At 36.8% G+C, this 19,502-nt stretch overlaps 1 protein-coding gene across 6 annotated transcripts in view; it reads left to right on the forward strand.

Annotated features, from left to right (window-relative positions):
- The window catches only part of CPEB3 (cytoplasmic polyadenylation element binding protein 3), a 180,837-nt gene extending 163,863 nt beyond the window's left edge, over positions 1-16,974 (forward strand). For all 6 annotated transcript variants that reach the window (XM_077822603.1, XM_077822601.1, XM_077822604.1 and 3 more), the window contains 2 exons: positions 2,051-2,232; positions 13,266-16,974. In XM_077822603.1, the coding sequence (XP_077678729.1) occupies positions 2,051-2,232; positions 13,266-13,493 (410 nt within the window). In that variant the 3' untranslated portion in view covers positions 13,494-16,974. The remainder of the gene's footprint in view (positions 1-2,050; positions 2,233-13,265) is intronic.
- The last annotated feature ends 2,528 nt before the right edge of the window (positions 16,975-19,502 follow it).

Here is a 19,502-nt window from a genome sequence, read left to right on the forward strand (position 1 = left end):
ACTGTGGTCAATATAGGAGATGACAGGTCTGTAAAACCAGATGTCTAAATATATTCACAGAATAGAAATATTGTTTTGCTTGGTAACTAAACTTGGATTGTCTTTGTCTTCAAAGCCAAAGATAGTTAAGCTTCCCTTTACCCCTACAATATATCATAAATTCAGTACACATGGTGTGACAAGGCAACTAAATGACACAACGAACCTGATGCAACACACCATATTTAATTTTTTAAAGAAAAACCAATTAACTCCTTTCCCCCTGTTTGAAAATGCTCAGACTTAAGGAATTTTTGTGACACTGGTGTAGAATAGGTTTGTCTGTGCACATGTATGGTATATAGGGAATAGAAGATAGTGGGCAGTATGACTTGAGAAATATGATCATGCTTTAAAGATGACGTGTCATAATTTGAATGGCACAAAGAATTGGAACTAGAAGTTTAGTAGGTGGGGTTATTCTTGGAGTTACTGTTTTGGGTGTTTGGTTATGCTGTATGTTGGTTTCTTCAGTTCCTGAGCAGCTGTCCTCTGAGGATCATATATTCCAAAATTTTATTGTGGTAGTTTTCTTGTTTAGAATAGATATTTGCCATTTCTGTTGGTCATTCATTTGTGGGGAGTTTTATTAATTTTTAAAAAACTAAAACAACTTGGGGGGGGGTGGCTAGAATATCTGACAGTTTGGAAAAGTTCTGACAGGATTCAGTGTCTTCTAAAAATCCCTCCTGTTTGGGGGGCAGGGAGGAGGGTATTGTGGGGTGTGTGTATGTGTGTGTAAAGCAATATGTCCATGCAATAATATAAATCACATAACATTCAATATATTCCATAAATATGTATATATAACTTACATATGTATAAACATAACTCATTCACAAATGAGAGTACATTGTGGCAGGTAAGGCTACGAAACATTTTCCATTGCAACCTTTGTTCTCTTGTGCTTTTCTGAATAATTAATCTTTTGGGATCAAATTTTCCATATTTGGTTTCTACCCAAAAATGAATTTTCTGCTGAAAGTTTGAAGGATGTTTAGCTGTTTCAATGGAAAGACTGAAAAAATAGTTTCCTCACTGGAAAAAAATAACCATATTCTTTAAGAATCTGACCTAAATCCCAATTAAGTCTGGAAAAAACATGGGAGTATTTCCATTGACTTCAGTGGATCAGGCCCTAATTGAGCAAAAATGGTCAATGTGTGAAATGTGGCACAGTCTTAGCTCTTAATTAAAGCGTGATTTCCCAAGTCTGGGGAGTGTGGAAATTAGGTTTCATTTAACAAAATTAAGAACGTCTGAACTTTACATACTGACGTGGAATGAAAAGTTGTAAAGTGCCCAGTTTAGGACAGATGCACTTATTTGACTGTGCATTTAGACAAGTGTACTCAGATAGTTAGAGCATGTAATATGTCCAAGAACAACTCCAACAGTTTCTAGTTTTTTCTTTAAAACAAAAAACCCCAAGGAAATAAATGCATCTCTGAGACCAAATGCTTAAAATAACAAGTCAGGAAATGCAAAAACTGAGGTTCCACCGATAACTCTCCATTATGCACATATGGTGTACTTTTATTTCTATTATTCTCATTAATGTATAGCTTAGTATATTACTATTTTTGTCAGTAAACATATACCATCAATATACATGATGCAGTAGGGCTGAGTTAACCATTGTTGGCGGGGGAGGTGGGGTGATCTACATTTTCTGACTGTGTAATGTATAACTGTTTAACCTCGACATTGCACTAATGCACTTTTTGGAATCAAATATAATATGTAACTGATATAACACTCTGCCTGGGGTATGTAACAGAATCCCAGGAAAGCTTTTCCTTAGCACCTTGACCAATTTATCTTTGCACTTCCAGTATATTTCAGATGGGTACTGTGATTCCTTGACCAATCCAACTTTCAGGTCCCTTTTCTGTTTTCCTGAAGTACTGGAATTAGGGTGAATGGTCTAGTCTATTTTTAAAGCTGCAGGCCATGCATAAAACCTTTAGTAATATTGAGTCTTCAATATTTAATAATTATTTTCTCACAGTTGAACTGGCAATGATTATGGACCGTTTATATGGAGGTGTCTGCTATGCTGGTATTGATACGGACCCAGAATTGAAGTACCCAAAAGGTGCTGGCAGAGTGGCTTTCTCCAATCAGCAGAGCTATATTGCTGCTATTAGTGCTCGCTTTGTCCAGCTCCAACATAATGACATTGACAAACGGGTAAGTAAAACAACACCGAATGGAATGGTTGCTGTTGATGATATTGTACAGGAGCTAAAAAAAAAAATCTTTTTTATTTTTTTTAAATTGTGTGGGAGGATATTTTAGGCTGTGTTCTTGTCTCATATTTGGTAATTCTTTAAAAGCTTACTTGAGGAGCCAAAGCATGATGAAGATGATAGGCCTAAATATCTAGCTTAATAAACTTCCATGTCAAAAGTGGGAAATAGTGGCAATACATTTTGGTTTGTTTTTGTTTATCTTTTTGAAGGTGAAGCCTGGTAGAATTTCCTAGCTTTGTTCTCTTCATATGGATGTTCTTTTTCTTTGAGGAACAGTTAGCGTTCTTGGTCAGTGCCTGCGATAGAGCTTGTGGCTTCTCTAGTGTTTATAGATTCATAGATATTTAGGTCAGAAGGTACCATTATGATCATCTAGTCTGACCTCCTGCACAATGCAGGCCACAGAATTTCACCCACCACTCCTGCAAAAAACCTCACACCTATATCTGTGCTATTGAAGTCCTCAAATCATAGTTTAAAGACTTCAAGGAGCAGAGAATCCTCCAGCAAGTGACCCGTGCCCCATGCTACAGAGGAAGGTGAAAAACCTCCAGGGCTTCTTCCAATCTGCCCTGGAGAAAAATTCCTTCCCGACCCCAAATATGGCGATCAGCTAAACCCTGAGCATATGGCAAGATTAGAAGGGAACTGGGAAATATTGTTACATCCCCAAAAATATGACTATATCTGGGGTTCCCAAAAGTCAAGAGATGCATGGTCATAGGTGTCACTGAGCTCAAAAGTGTCTTGAGGCTTACTTACCTGTTAACAAAGCACTACGAGATCTTTGAAAGGAAGTTATATAAATGCAAATTGTTATTGTTACATTCATATGAAATACTGTCACAAATGACTGGGAAAAGCCATATAGTGAATTAGTAAGTTTCTTTTTTGTTGATGTCCTCCAAGTTCAGACTTACATGAAATTATTACTTATCTCCCAGGAGACAAAAAAATTTTCTGGACCTTCAGACTTCATATCCGATACAGAATGTTAAGTTTTGAGAAGCAAAAACTTACTTCTGAAATTCATTATTTAAATGGAGCAGTTTCTTTATATCCTGTCAAGACATCTGGAGACAGATTTTCAGAAACTAAACTGTGTATGTAACTATGGAGCATTACTGCAGCTGCATATGCAAAAGGCCAGCTAGGTATAGCATGGCTACTGAAACTGTATGTGCAATCATGGTGTGTGCAAATTAGGCACATGTTTTTGAGGACCTAGAACATTCATAATAATTTAACAAAATACAATATATGCTGCTGATACATATAATCTTCAAAGATAGGGTGGGTTGTTTTTCTTTTTAGTCTGAGCTGGTTCACACATTGAGATGACAAGCTGACGTGTGTGCATATTTAGAAAACTAAAATCACCTGTCCCCATCTTTTCTCAAAACTTGAACTGAACCTTTGTTGAGGTTAGGGAAGGGGAGGAGGGGAAAAAAACTCTGATATTTTTTTCCATGTGCCTCTACGTTTCCTGGTTTCAGCCACAACAAGTGGTAGACATGCCAATTTAGACCATTCCTATAGCATTTCTAACTAGGGAATACTGGAAATCTTACCAGAAAGACTTCTATGGCAAGAGTCACAGACCATAGTGGTTCAGATCAGATTTTAAACTTCTGATTTGTAACCAAGTTTTGGAATCCTTTGAGATTTTCCCATCACTAATTAATAACACCCTTTTAAAACATGTTGTTGTTGTTATTATTTTTTAAACTTCAAGATACAGCTGACAAATGGGGCCAACTCACAGCAGTTCCGCAAGCCAATACTTCTCCCTGTTGGCTGCTCCAGAATCTGAGCTTCTATTTAAGATATTGCCTCTACCTTGCATAATTGTGAAAATACTGTTCAGTTTGCTTTTTAGGTTAACCAAATGCAGTTATCCTGAAATAATAGTGCTTAAGAGAGTGTGGATTGCCCCTGTTCACAACCTTTAAATGTTAACTCTAAAACCTAGTGATATTATTCAAATTCCTTAATTATTATTGTATAACTCATACATCATCATTAAAATTATTATACTGCTGACCAAAGCATGCAAGGAAGGAGAGATATTATCATATTATGAAGATTTGCACAACTTACTATGAGTGGCATCTCATTCTGGTAATGAGTGGGCAGATTACCTCAAAAAAATTTTTTTCTATTTTGACCTTTGATCAGAGAGGCACCAAGAACAATAAAAGAAAACTAAAGTGCATAGAGTATTGTTTTACACAAAGTTCCTGACACTAGCAGTAGTGTGTTTGACATATAGGATGGCACTCTATACCAACTTGTTACAGGAAGTACTACTAGTACAGTCTAACTTCTCAGCAACAACAAAAGTTATAACTATTCCAGATAGTAGTGTAATGTAATTCACTAAGATAACTTTACTTCAGAGAATAAAATTAATGTTTAGAAGGGGAACAAGATAAAGCAGAGTAAAATTTACATTTCTTTGAATTGCCAAGTCTCTTTTGCATAACTTTAAGTCTCCTATTTAACTTAACATGTAATGTTTCTTGAATATTTTACTTTCATACCTGAAAGCTGACATATTTTAGCATAGCTATTACAGTCTTATTTTTCCTGATTCGTAAAGATGTCTGAGAATGACAACGATGCAGCTAGAACAAAATTATGTATAAGAAAAAACAGACATAGGTTGTACTTATTTAGCTCTATTTAATATATTTAGAACTATTCAAAAAAATGCTAATTTCTAAATGACACTGTAGAGGCATATGCCATCAAAAAATGGAGAAGAAACTGTTACCTCTCTTTCCCCTTCTCCTCTTTAAGTCATGAAACTGATTTCCTATTAAATTAGTCTTGAATTCAGCCCTAGAGTGCATGGCTGATTTATTAAGGTTTGCAAACAGGACTCGGAGGAACATTCATGGGAGATCAGTCATGTTATCAAAATAATTTTATTATTAATAGTTGTGCAAACAGGACCAAAAGACAGTCCCTCCCCAAAGAGGCCTGTCTACACACTGGGGTGTGACTCTATCCAGCACTAGAGTGCTGCATGCTAAATGTCTCTTTGGACCTTGCTGAGTGCATTAACAGTTTGTTTGTATGTTTTGATCTAGCACAGTTTTAAAGATCAAAACACACTAACAAACTGTTAATGCACCTCAGCAAGGTCCACACAGACAGTATGCAGTAGACTATTCCAGGGTAGATTCACATAGACAAGCCCTAAGTAGAAGACAAGGGACAACAGATGGATACAGACAGAGAGGGCAGTCTTTCAGTCACCCTTGTTCTTAAAAATAAATCTCTTGTTTCTTCTTTCAAAGAAATTTGAGACTACAGAAACTTTGACGTGATTGAAGTTTGATTTCATTTCCATATTTGTTGGTACCATAAACATACTTACTTACATTTGTCCCAGAAGAGAACAAATACTCCGGCTTTCACTTACAGCATTTGGGCATGTACTCATAAAATATAAACAGAATATTTGCGTCTGCTGATACAATTGAGTAATTTCACATCAATACAGAGGCTGTTGGGGTGTCACTGTTTGAATGTGTACATCCATCAGAATTTAGGTCTGCATTTCTCTCATTATTTCTGAGACATGCACATAGTGGCCTAATGGGACAGATATTTTTTTTCTAGTTATTTCTTAAATGATCAGCCTGCATAACTTCAGCAAACAAATATATTTAACAGTCAAAAGCATACATTTTCTACCTCTTTCTCTCCCTTGTCCATGCCTATTGTAACCCACCACTCCTCACCATCATTTTGTTCCTTATCGCCCACCTTCTATCACCCCTGTGTTTTTACACCCATTCTTCTCAAAAAAACAAAACCAACCCATAACTTACTACATGTTGGACAAAAAATAAGGTGTGTACAGACATACTAGAGTTAACCATATGAATTTATTACTATCATACTTGTACTCCTTTTTCTCTCATTTATATTACATGTTAAACTCTCCTGTGCCTTTATAACTGAATTATAACATCTTAAGGGCAGGGACCATGTGTTTTTATTTGTTCTTTGAAATGCCTAGCAGACTTCTGCCTAATGTATAAATAACAAACTATACTGAAGATATATGGGTAGTATTATCGCAAAACAATGTTATCAGAATTGATTCAAACAAAATTCTTTCTAACTTAACCTCGAACTCCAATCTACGTCAGGGATGGAACTGATTAGAAATGAAAAAAAGGCTTGCATGTTTATTCCGATACAGTTGCCTTATTTTTCTTTTTGGTAGGGTAGATTAATTCAGTAGAAAATGCTTAGTCATCCAGTGAAACTTATCTAACCACAAAAAATGAGAATCTGTACATCCACAAGAGCTGTTTCTTTTTTAATGCATCTGACAGGAGTCTTGACTTCTTGAATACGTGAATCTATAGGATTTTACAAAATGAGTATACTGTGTAGAAAATCCTACTGTGTAATTGCCAGAGCATAGTAATCCACCTCAAAAATACCTACACCGTCTTTTGTTCATATTTGATACTCAAATCAAGGTGATTATCTTCTCAGTGAGAAGCAGTTGAAGCCTGGGTTTATTTTCCAGAGTTACAGAAAGCTACTTAATAAACTGTGAAGCTTACGATAAGATCTGAAAGTGGGTGAACCTCAAAAATTGAAACTGACTCTTACAAATAAATGGGTTTTGTAGTTTTATGTTTTGGGTTTTTAAATACTGATCAAGGTATTTCAGTAAATCAAAGTACTAATTCCTGCTTTGTTTGGCATCAACATCTATACTCTACACTTAAAAAAATAAAATAAAATAAAAAATTAAAATTCCTGACTTCAGAATGTGTTGCTCTTGAACTGCAGTATGTTTAATTGAACAAGCAATTGTAGACTTTTTGGCAGATATAAGTATTAAACACTGGTGCTCTAATAATTTTAAATTTATACTATACAGTAGAATCTCAGAGTTACGAACACCTTGGGAATGGAGGTTGTTCGTAACTCTGAACAAAACATTATGGTTGTTCTTTCAAAAGTTTACAACTGAACATTGACTTAATTCAGCTTTGAAATTTTACAATGCAGCAGAAAAATGCTGCTTTCCCTTTACTTTTTACTAGTTGATGTTTAACACAGTACTGTACTGTATTTGCCTTTGTGTGCGTGTTTGTGTCTCTCTGCTCCTGCCTGATTGCGTACTTCTGGTTCTAAATGAGATGTGTGGTTGATGGGTCAGTTCGTAACTCTGGTGTTCATAACTCTGAGGTTCTACTGTACTGTGTAATGTGACAGAGTCAATCTCTGAAAAGCTTAAATTTCAATTTCTGACTTAAAGACAAAGTGGGTGAGGTAATATCTTTTATTGGACCAATTTCCATTGGTGAGAGAGACAAGCTTTTGAGCTAACACAGAGCTCAAGAAGAAGGAGCTGAAGAAGAGCTCTATGTAAGCTTGAAAGCATGACTCTCTTACCAACAGAAATTGGTCCAATAAAATATATTACTTCACCCACCTTGTCTCTCTCATACCCTGCTACCAACAGAGCTACAACTACACTGAATAATTTGTGACTTGGTTTTTTAAATTGTAAACATGGAGGTAAACTTGAAGTTCAATAGTAAGAATAAAATATAAAGCTTCTAGTCTGCAAATGAAAGGAAAATTCAGTATTAAATCTGACTCATGCTCCTTTGTCACAAATGCACCGTATCAATATTAGGCTCAGCATATAATTACTTTGACACTGAGTCATTGTAGATTTAACTTAAACATATTACTTCAGTGCTTTGTGAGGGGAAAATAGGGCATAGCAAGGCTGAGAAAAATGACAATAATTCTAATGGTATTTTTAGCAGTGATGCCAAGTTAACATTTAAGATGTGAAGCTACTGTTTAAATTGTCCAGTAGTTTAGTTTGCTTCAAGATCCAAACTGAGATTTTCTAGGTCACTGGGATGGAAGGAAAATCTTATTAGTGCAATAAATGTGGTCTTCAAAGTGAATGAGATCATGTATATCTTCTGTTGTAAAGGATATGATTGTAGCTGCACATTTTAAAATAAACTTCAAAAAGTAGGACTTCTCAAAATGAGCTGGATTTTAGTGCCGTGTGTGTGTGTGTATATAGTGGACTAAGTGCCGTGTGTGTGTGTATATATAGACAGCTTTTTCTGGAGGGAGGGGGATTTAGTGAAGGAACATAAGTTGCACCTTCTCATAGGACACTGGTGTAGGTGTAAAAAGTAAGTTTCCTATGAACAGAGGAAGAGACAGTTGCTCTCCTGTATTTACGAAAGGCTTATGCTGGTATTACTGATAAATTATAAAAGCTCTCACTGTGCATCAAAATGGTATAGGGTTGTTCAGCCAAAGGACCGTAACTCTCCCTCAATTCTTCTAGTTATGTTCCTAAATCTAACGAATACTTATAAACTTAAGGACACATTCAAGTCTTCTATCAAGATATCTATGTGCAGTGGCCACTGAAATCAGATGACAGGAAGCTGATAATTTGTACCCTACTCAGCTGATATACCTCATTATTGCATCACCCAAGGATAGAATGTCTTAGGCAATGTCTACACTACGAACCTTACAGTGGCACAGCTGCACCACTACTACGGTGCAGCTATAAGATCTCCCATATAGCCACTCTTTGCCAGCAGGAGAGAGCTCTCCTGCTGGCATAACTAAACCACCCTCAATAAGTGGTGTTAGCTATGTCGGCAGGAGAGCCTCTTTTGCCAACATAGTGTTGTCCACACCAGCAAAAGTGCTGGTGAAACTTATGTCACTCAGGGGTGTGTTTTGTTGTTGTTTTTTTTACACCCCTGACCGACAAAGTTTTACCGACAAAAGTGGTAGTGCAGACAAAGCCTAAGAGATGATGTAGAGTTTGTTTAATGTTTGTAAACTGCTTTCTGAGATCATCTGATTACAGGAATAATAGGGGGGAGGTGTATTGTTGCTCTATCCCGTATCCAACATTTATTTCACTGAAATGTCGGCAAGGCCAAATCATAATAAAGGCTTAATATTACGAAATATAGTTCATATTTAAGGTAAATCAAAAGGGCTTTTTGGTACTAAAAAATAACCCTTTAAAGCAAAGCTATGTCAAAGTAATCATGCAGATATGTACAGGGAATGCTATGATGATGAAATACAAAATTAGAGGACAGTATGCTAAACCACTTTGGCACTCACCAGAGCTAAGTGAAATCTTCCTTTTCCACCCCAATTCCTGATAAAAAATATATAGCTAAGTCCCAAGGTAGATAGCTTGATGGTTAACATATAATAACTGTGGCTATAATCCAAGGTTACACATCAACAGGAAAATATTTAGGGTATATGCAGTTTTGAAATGGTCACTTTCTTAGTGACAAATCTTTTATAACTTACCTCAAACTGTGTGAAATGTAATAATTGGTCATAAAGTAAAAACAGTGTCTTCCCACTAATGCAGGAAATAGATCCATGAATTGTTTGTATCCTTTGCCTGGAAGGGGTAATATTTCTTTAACACAGAACTTCTACTTGTTTTCCCACTTAAATGCTCTCATGAAAGCCACTTTCAAAAACTAGATCTATCTAATAATCTATATGTTCTTATATAGAACACTGGGAATCTATTATCCTCATTACTGTGTGGTTGGCTTTTGTTGGTGGTTTTGTTTCTATTTTTCACTCTTCCTTCCACCTCCACATTCTGCTTTGCTTTGATGGTATGTACCTAGGCAGCTGGGAAGGATTCCTATGTACTGAAATGCCACAACTGCTAGATCATAATGCAAATGCAGTTTAGGCTGCACTGCCATGAGTAAGATGGGCAGCAGAGGTCAGCACAAGAGATAACCAATATCTCACAAAACACGGAACATAGAGAAATTGTTAGGAGCAGTTACAGTCTGTCCTTAGGGTTGCCACCCTCCCGGATTGGCCAGGAGTCTCCCGGAATCAGAATCAATCTCCCGGTTGCTATTGAAAGCAATCCAGGAGATTTTAATAAGCCGCTAAAAGTCCAGCTGGCAGCACAGCGGGGCTAAGGCAGGCTTCCTATCTGCCCTGGCTCCATATGGCTGCCAGAAGTGGCTGGCATGTCTGGCTTCTGCGCGCTGCCCCCACCCTAAGCACTGACTCCGCAGGTCCCATTGATCAGGAACTGCAGCCAATGGGAGCTGCAGGGGTGGTGCCTGCAGACAGGGGCAGCGCGCAGAGCCACCTGGCTGCCTCGAGCCTAGGAGCCGGTCTCTTCCGGGAATCGCCCGAGGTAAGCGCTGCCTGGCTGGACCCTGCACCCCCTTCTGCACCCCAACCCCCTGCCTCAGGTCAGAACCCCCACCCACACTCTAACTCCTCCCAGAGCCTGCACCCTGAACCCCCTTCTGTACTCAAACCCCCTACCCCAGCCCTGAGCCCCCTGCTGCACCCAAACCTTCTCCCACACCCCCTGTCCAAGCCCCCTGCTGCACCCAAACTCTCTCCCACACCCTGAGCCCTCTTCTGCACCTCAGCCAGGAGACCCTTCCCACACTCTGTACCCCCTGGCCCTAGCCCAGAGCCCATATCCCGTCCCACACCCCTACCCCAGTCTGGTGAAAGTGAGTGAGGGATGGCAGGAGGGGGGATGGAGTGGGCGGGGGTGGGGCCTCAGAGAAGGGTCATGGCAGGGGGCAGGGCAAGGGTGTTTGGGTTTTGCAATTAGAAAGTTGGCAACCCTATCTGTCCTGGTTATTTGTGCTGCTTTTGTGATAGTGTCCAGAAATATTGAGCTTCTGACAGAATTAAAGGCTTGAGTGGGACCACTGTAGGCTGCTTATTGTGTAGCCATTTCTAGATCTCTATCAATTGGTTTAGGTAGTTAGATTTCTTTAAATTGTGCCCATCCAGAGCTCTGGGAACACATGCAGAATATTAGCACACATGTTCCTCTCCAGTAGATTACAAGCCAACAACTGAAATAACTCAGAAACCTCCATCCACAACACCTCCCATAATTAAACGAATGTCCACAAATTAATGTACAAGAACAATCCAAACTAAAAACTTCCACAAATCCCCATTCCCACCCTCTCTGGAAACTCTGTTGAAAACTGATGGGATTTGCAATGTAACCAAAAGGTCATCAAATTCAAGCTCTGGCAGATCAACGGTTCCAAAAGAGAGGCAACCTCACTAAGAGTACCCTGCCAGCAGCCACCTCCTAGACCCTCTACAAGAGGATAGTCCGCTTATGGCCCTCAGCTGATGTCAACTGTGAAAATAGCCCATTTGCACCCTACAAAATAATAGAGAAATAAATATCTTTCTGCTTTGCACCTTTAATTCTTCTGTTGCTCAAGAGGCTCCCTGATTCCTTTTGGTCACAGAGATTATTAAAGTATATGGCAGACTGGAACCAGTTAGCATGGCATCCTTCGGGACCTACAGTACCATCGGTGCATTCAGACTTCCATTTTTTGAAAATTTCTAGAGTTAATAGTTTAGATAGTGACTCTTCCAAACATTGTACAAATTGTGATAATGCATTTAATCTTTTTTTCTATTTTATGGTAATTGTTCTTGTCTGATCATCCCTGCTTTCCATTTGGTACAAGCATTTACCCAGACATCTGAGGTTCAACAATATAAGTCAACTTTTTCCTGCTCCTTAACTCTGACGTGCATCCAAACAACTGGATGCTTTTGTTATACCAATAAAATAAAAACCAGCAGGATCTTATGAAAGGGGATAAGACAAAATGTCACTTTTATTGTGAATACAGAAAAAATCGTAGTAGGCAGTCGGTTACAGCTATAACATTTCATTCAGTTTCACATTCATTCACACACACACACAGGTTCTGCAGCTGCTATATAGTTACCAGTCCTGAATGTAGCTTGAGTTCGTGGCTTGGGTTCATAGCTTGTGGTGGCTAACGGGCCAGGAAAGTCAGGCACAAGGAAGAGCTGGGTCTCTGTTGGGCATGCACCGATGTCCTTCCATGTTGGCAGCAGAATGTTACCCTCCAAAGTCTTCCATCTCACCCATCCTTTTTGTAGGCTTTAGTTTGAATCCAGAGTCTATAGGTCTTGCTGTGTCATGCTGCCTCTAGGTTCAGTGTGATTGATCACTCATCAATTGCAGACCTGACTTTCAGCCTAGGACCTGGCTTTGATGTTTCTTCAATTGTACTTTTGTTCTTTTCTTTTTGAGGGTGGACTCCTCTTACTTTGTCAGGGCTGTTGTCTGCATCTTCAGCCGTTGGGTGTTTACACTTTATTTCATCAGGACAGGCTGGGGCTGGAGGTTGATTCCATCATCCATAAATACATCATTCACACATCTAAACTAAACTAGTAAGATTATAGCAGGGTTTTGCAAAAATGAAGGTTGCAGCTAGCTTTTACAAAATGAAGTGAGCATTTTAAAATGGAGTTTGGGACAAGTTAAAATGGAGTTTGAGTTACAATATGGACAAGTGTAAGGAATGACAAACAGTGAGCAGAAGTTACAATGTTGAAACAGTGTAAGTTTCAGCGATTTTAAGCAGCAATTGGATTGAAAGTGAAACTCAATTAGCCAGTTATTGGGGTAACCAGTTTTAAGAATGAACGTTTCATTCATAAAACTTTGCTTATGAAGTTATATTAATAAAGTGAACAATTAAAAACAATTTCATTGATCAGTTCTACACTTTTGCACCCAGAAGCAGAAATTCTGAGAGAGGGAGTGGGGGAGAGAGAGAGAGACTAGTTTCACACATTTCCATCTTAGTTGAAAGCAGGAATTATGGAAAGCTATCAAAGCAAACTTCTTCATGGGATTTCCTGCCAAATTTTCATACCAAAGTGGGTTTTAATAAGCATCTCAATCACAAAGCCTTTTGAGGTTCAACCAGCATAACTTGAAAGGCATTAATGAGACTTCAAAACAACAAATCAAAATACTGTTCCGTTAACCAGCATTTGAAAGAACTATGTAAAGCATTTGCTTTTCCGATAGTAATTTTTCTTTTCCCATTACAGGTGGAAGTGAAGCCATATGTGTTGGATGATCAGATGTGTGATGAATGCCAGGGCACTCGCTGTGGTGGAAAATTTGCTCCGTTCTTCTGTGCCAATGTTACCTGTTTGCAGTATTACTGTGAATACTGCTGGGCAAGCATACACTCTCGTGCTGGGCGAGAGTTCCACAAACCACTGGTGAAGGAGGGAGGTGACCGGCCACGCCATGTTCCATTCCGCTGGAGCTGAACCCTATGCTTAAACCCAGCAGCAAGTACTGGAGTAGATAAAATCGAGGTGAAAAGAAGAGAACGCTGCCTCAGGGCTTAGTGTTCTGGAAATCTGTGCATTTGTCCTCGACTTTAACGAAGATATGGGTCTTTTTATTACTATTATTATTATTTACAGTCACATTACTGAACTCAGTGTCCAGTATAATACAAACCGGCAGAGTGTAACTGTACTGATTTTGCACTTTGATTCACACAAACATCTGCTTGGTACCTTAATTTCCTACATAAGACTTGTCACTAGTGACGTTACGTAGACTGCCATTCTCATCAGCCACCACTGGGTTGATGTGTATGTGATAAAGATTTTTTATTATAATTATTATTTTTATTTTTGAACTGGAGCATGCACTTATTTTCAGAAACTTAGACTTGCCCCTAGCAGATGACTTACCAAAGGTAATACTCACAAATAGGTGGCAGATGTAGCAAAAACTTAAACAGATATTCAGCAATCATTAGTTTGGGTCATTTAGAGGTAGGAATAACCCTTAAAGAAAATAAGCCTTTAGTTGCTCTCCATTTTGACTTGTAAGGATGATACCTCATAAGCTGGATCAGATTTTTTTCTTTGTTTTGCTGAGGGTGGGTTGTTTGTTTGTTTGTTTTTTTAAAGTCTTTTAGTGTTATGTAAATGTATGCTGCAATAGCTTTTGCTGCTATTAAAATGGTATTACTAATACCATAATACTCTATTCAGGCTAGGGTATCAATTTAAAAAAATGAATATGTGATTAAAAATAGAGAGATGGCTGCTGAAAGGAGATCAGTATAGCATACAGAAAGCTTCCAAGGAAGGTCAATATTTTTGACTGCATGTTTACTTAATCAGGTTGCTGCATGCAATAAATTTTATATATGTCTAATATAAAACCTGCCCACAATGCACAAATTAAGAATCTATGTAAGCTACAAAATACTGAGTAAAGGAAAAAATGATTACTAACTGGAGGAAGGCATGCCTCCGTAAATGTAATGCTTCTGAAATTAGGATCAGCCCATTACAGAATGACCTATATTACAGCAAATATAAAAAGTAGATGTAGGATATTCTTAAAACAAATTTGTGGATGGTAGATGAAGTACTTTGCGGTGCTCTGTTATATATTGTGCAATTTATTTTATATAGTAAAGTGATTATGTCTAGTACTGTGATCAAACTTAACTGTTAAAGCCTCATATCCAACATTAACACACTTTTGACAGTTTATAACAGGCATATAAACAAAAACATGAGCTCTTAGTTACAATCTCTCTCCTAATGCTTGCACCATTTATGTAGCTGCAGACCTTGTCCAGAAGACCAAAGAGCTCATACTAGCTTACATACACTACCGATCAGATAGACTGTCAAACTGAGAAACTAGGCACATTTTAAAGCAAGTTAGGAAAAAGTGGAGTGCTAAAGAAATGTCTGCACACAAGTTAATATGAGATGTCTGCTTTCTGGGTATGGCGTTAACTCTTTGATCCCTGGATGTATCCTGTGATGCTTGAATACAATTAAGACCTGCTTACACAGTAGACATTTATTTAGCATGTCCAATGGGACAGTAGATAATAGCATAAAAACACACTTGGTGTACTTACGATTGTGAGACTGTGTACACTGTTCCCCTCCTCCCTCCTTTGTTTTGCAGTTCTGGGGACAATCTGACTGGATATGACACCGCATAGTAGATTTAAATGTTCTGGGTTTTGTTTGTTGTGATGTCCTTGTTTGTGTCTAATTTAGTAAGATTTTTTTTTTTTGTCAATGTGTAGTTGCAATTATTGGCTTTGAAAGAAACTTTTCTGTTTTTGAAAAAAGAAAAATAGTTTTTTACTGGTTTAAAATGCTTATTATAATTATCCCTTTCAAGGTTACTTCTGGGCTTTTTGGTGATATTGTTTTTTCCAGCCCAGATGTCTGTCTTTTTTTCTTTTTTTTTTTTTTTTCATCTGTAAAAGACATTTTGTTATGCACTACTTTTTGTATCTAGACAGTTTTCAACAGTCGGCCAATGATTTTTTTTAAAGAAAAAGGCATGCTTTCTGACTGACATGATCTTTTGCAATACCTCAATTTTGAAATATAGGAAAGAAAATGATATTTTCTAAGTAAGTTTATTCAGAAAAATATATATTAATTTAATTCTGCAAGAAAATGATTTAACAGATGGGTAACTTTATTTTTTTCATGCTTATTTGCGTTTTTTGAAAATGAAGAAGTTAAAGCTTTATAACTGTAATATTAAAGATCATAGCTAACCTACAGAAATCTACCTAATTATGTGAAATAAGTAAACCTTTTTGAAGAAATTCCCCTCTTTCATGTAGAGAGACACCCCAGAGAGAGAGAGACAGACAGAGATGAAGATGTACAGTACAGCATAAAGTTGGATTAAAACTAAACAACAAAGTTGTCATAAAGAAAATGTGTAAACACAAACTCCATTTGGTGCTGAAAGTTGTGAACAAAAGGTGAAGAAATATTTCCCTTAATTTGTATATTTATAATCAAGTGTGATTATGCACGACTGACCAGAATTGTGAGAGTTCTTCTGTTTGTATTTTTTAAAGAGAACTTTTTTAGTTTATTAAATTATAACATGCTCCCTTTTGTTTTGTACATGAATGTGCCCCTGAGTTATTAATGTTCTATTAAGAGGGTCCTTCAAAAAAAATATTTTTTAAAATAAGGTGTTCTGAACTGCAACTTGATTAAGAAGCCCCTGGGTACAACAGGTCCTATTGTGGCCTTTTCTGTTGTGAGACTTGAACTAGTCGATTTTTTTGAAGGCTAACCTAACCTCGACTATTTGTTGTTATGTGCAATACTGTTTGTACTGTTTGTATAAAAAAAAAGAAAAATGAAAAGAAAAAAGGCATAAATCTTTATTGCAGATTTATTTTCATTGCAGACTTTAGACATTGTGATTCACTAAGATCATTTTTCTACTGTCAAATATGTACCTTTTCTTCATGCTGGTATATTTTCAATAGTAATGTAGCCTTTGTACTGAGACAAATTTTCATTGTTATTTTTAGAAAGATTTTTTGCTAAGAAAAAAATTAAACATATTTACATATTTTTCATTTTTATTTCATATTTTCTTTAAGGAGTGCTTTCTCAACCATTAATATAGTTATTTCTGGGAGAGACTTTCATATCTGGTCAATGTCATTAATATTATTTTGTATTTTTACTTGGAATAAATTAATTTTATGATGCTAATTCTTTAAAAGTTTATTTTTTTCATTTTCAGTTATTTTTGAAGCTAAAACCTTTGTAATATTGTTACTAAAGTGTCTAGTTTTTGAAATGCAAAGCTTTATGTATTAACTTGCTGATGTGGTTTACAATAGTGTGGCAATGATGAAAATGGTTATATAAAGTGATTGGAAAATGTAATGAATAATTGGGCAATAAAATGACAGAATGAAGCAGAAAAATGTGATATTTTGAAAAGCCTTTTCCTTTATCAAAATGATTTAGGGAAATAGGGATGTCACAGTACCAGTTCACTATCTAGATTTATACAACACCAGTGCCGATGAATGCTATTGCTATTATAACGAACTAAAATCTACTGAAGTAATGGGTTTATGACCCTGTCTGTTCAGCATAATGCTCCATTGCTTTTTTTATCATGAACTTATTTAAATTCTTCTTTCAAACACTGTCTTCAGTTGAATGTCCTAAAATCTGCCCTATCCCCTTTGAATGTATTCTGCCACCATCTTTATTTATTTATTTAATTATCCCCTTTCTGAATAACTTCCCTTCTTTCATAATTTTTCACTGATGACATGGAACAGACGTAGAAGAAGTAAACATGTTAACGCAGGTAACTGCATAATTTTCCAGTGGTGTTACCATATACTATTGGTAGCCATATAGTTAATGCAAAATAATGTATGTCCTTTTCTGGTAGCAATGCAGTAACCCACATCACCACTACATGTGACAATTTGTTCGGCTCCTTCATCTTTTTCAATTTTTATTTGCTTTTCTTTTCTGTCTGTCCTTTTAGTCTCTTGCATACGCAGCGTCCGTGGCTGCCATGAAAGCGTCTCTTCACTTTCTCTTCACCGCTGCTCACCTACCCTTCCCTTTCCATATTCTCCCGGCAGAACCCACATCCCAGAGCCAGTGACTCTTTACTCTGGTGCCTAAAACAATCCAGATTGAAACTGGTGTTGCGTAAACAGGGCATACAATGACCTTCTCTGGAGAGATCAGTTATTTCAACTGGTTTATTGATGACCTTTCATAACTAATGTATGCTGGTGTGATAGAGGTCACCTACAACTTGTAGAAAGAAATGTGTCCAGAGTTGGGCCATTGTGTGTATCCTCTGTGTATTCAGTTCCATAAGTAATGTATAGACTAGATCACTAGAATAGTGAGGTAAAATTTAGACTAAAATTAGGTACTACTGGTTGGAATATTTGCAAATATAAAAGAGTTTAAGGATTGAAGGGGGGAATAAAAGAATTTCTTAAGTGGTACAAAGTTTATGCTTAGATTTCTGCCTACATGCTTGTGTTTTATAGCCTCCTTAGCAAGGCATGGGGTAAAATAAATTGTATTGCAAATATGCTGTTAGCAAATAACTTGCTGATTTCACTATCTCTGTTAGAGTAGTTTTTAAAAAAAAACGCTTAACTGGGAAAAGCTCCCATGTTAATATTTCAGTATTGTGACATCTCTACTTGCAAGATATGAGTGAAAGATTAGTCACAGATTTGTACAAATGTCTCTTTTGTTTAATCTGGCTTGTATGTAGTTGCTTGTTACACTGGTTTGTATGATGTCAGCTTTTTTTTTTTTAAACCAGACACACTTTCTTCTCAATCTCAGCTGCTGTAGTGTTCTATCATGCCACAGAGTATTTTATATTCATGTTGGTAACTACTCTATACCCCAAATGGGTAGCTGGTCAGGAACTATAATGATCATGTAATTCTGGCACATTTAAATTTTATATGGAAACAAAATTTAGCAACATGTAGAAAACCAGGATGCTAATATGGGATAATCATTTCAGCTATTTTTTCCTGGATGTAGTTCTGTTGGGGTATAAAGTATTAGATATTTGTAATTTTGCTGTCAAAATAATGGACATAACTTTTAGAGTATTCACAGCTAAGATCTCTGTACTTGTTTTTCAGCTAACTAATTTTAAATGTACTGTATCTTTTATTACATGTTTTCTTGGATTGTTTTTGCTAGTAATCCTAACAAGGCTTCTACCTTTTTGGCTTGGACTAATGCTTGTATGGAACTGCAGTACTGTGACTAAACATGGAGCTCAATGCTGCTATTGCTTAAACTTTGTAGTTTGGACTTTATTTTTTCTGTAATAACAACTTATTAAATCTAGTTGTATGAAGTACTGACACTTGTCATCCTTTGCATATTCTAAGGAAAGCTTGGGAAATGTATTATGGGGATATATGATAGGTTTTAAAAATTAAACTTATACTAAAAACCTCTTTACATTGATTAGTTAAGCAAAATACACCTGCTCACATGCACAAAAACTATGCTTGTCAATTATCTTTTTTTCTTTTGGTGTGAATTCCACTTAATCTTTTTCTTTCGCCTTCAAAATGTAAGTTAATTTGAGCATGTCTGAAATCTCCCAAAATCACTCTTAAATTTAACATTAAGGCATTAATCTAATTAAATTGAAGCTGAATATAGAAATTTTACTTCATATGAAATTAGTATAAAGGGTGTAGGGCTTTTTGAAAGGGCAAAACATAATTACCATTCAACTGTATTCGTACAAAATTTGTTTTGCTACCAAATGAGTCATGCAGAACAGATTTCTTCATCTCCTCACAGAAATGTAAGTAAGCAGAATGAGTTGTTTTCCCCTAGAAATGTGATTGTATATTTCAGTATTCAAAGTTTTTGATACTTATTTCTGTCAAACATGCTTGGGAGCACACAAAATGTGACAAAATCCAATTTCTC

The sequence above is a fragment of the Eretmochelys imbricata genome, chromosome 7 (assembly GCF_965152235.1).
Source record: "Eretmochelys imbricata isolate rEreImb1 chromosome 7, rEreImb1.hap1, whole genome shotgun sequence".
Lineage (NCBI taxonomy): Eukaryota > Metazoa > Chordata > Testudines > Cheloniidae > Eretmochelys > Eretmochelys imbricata.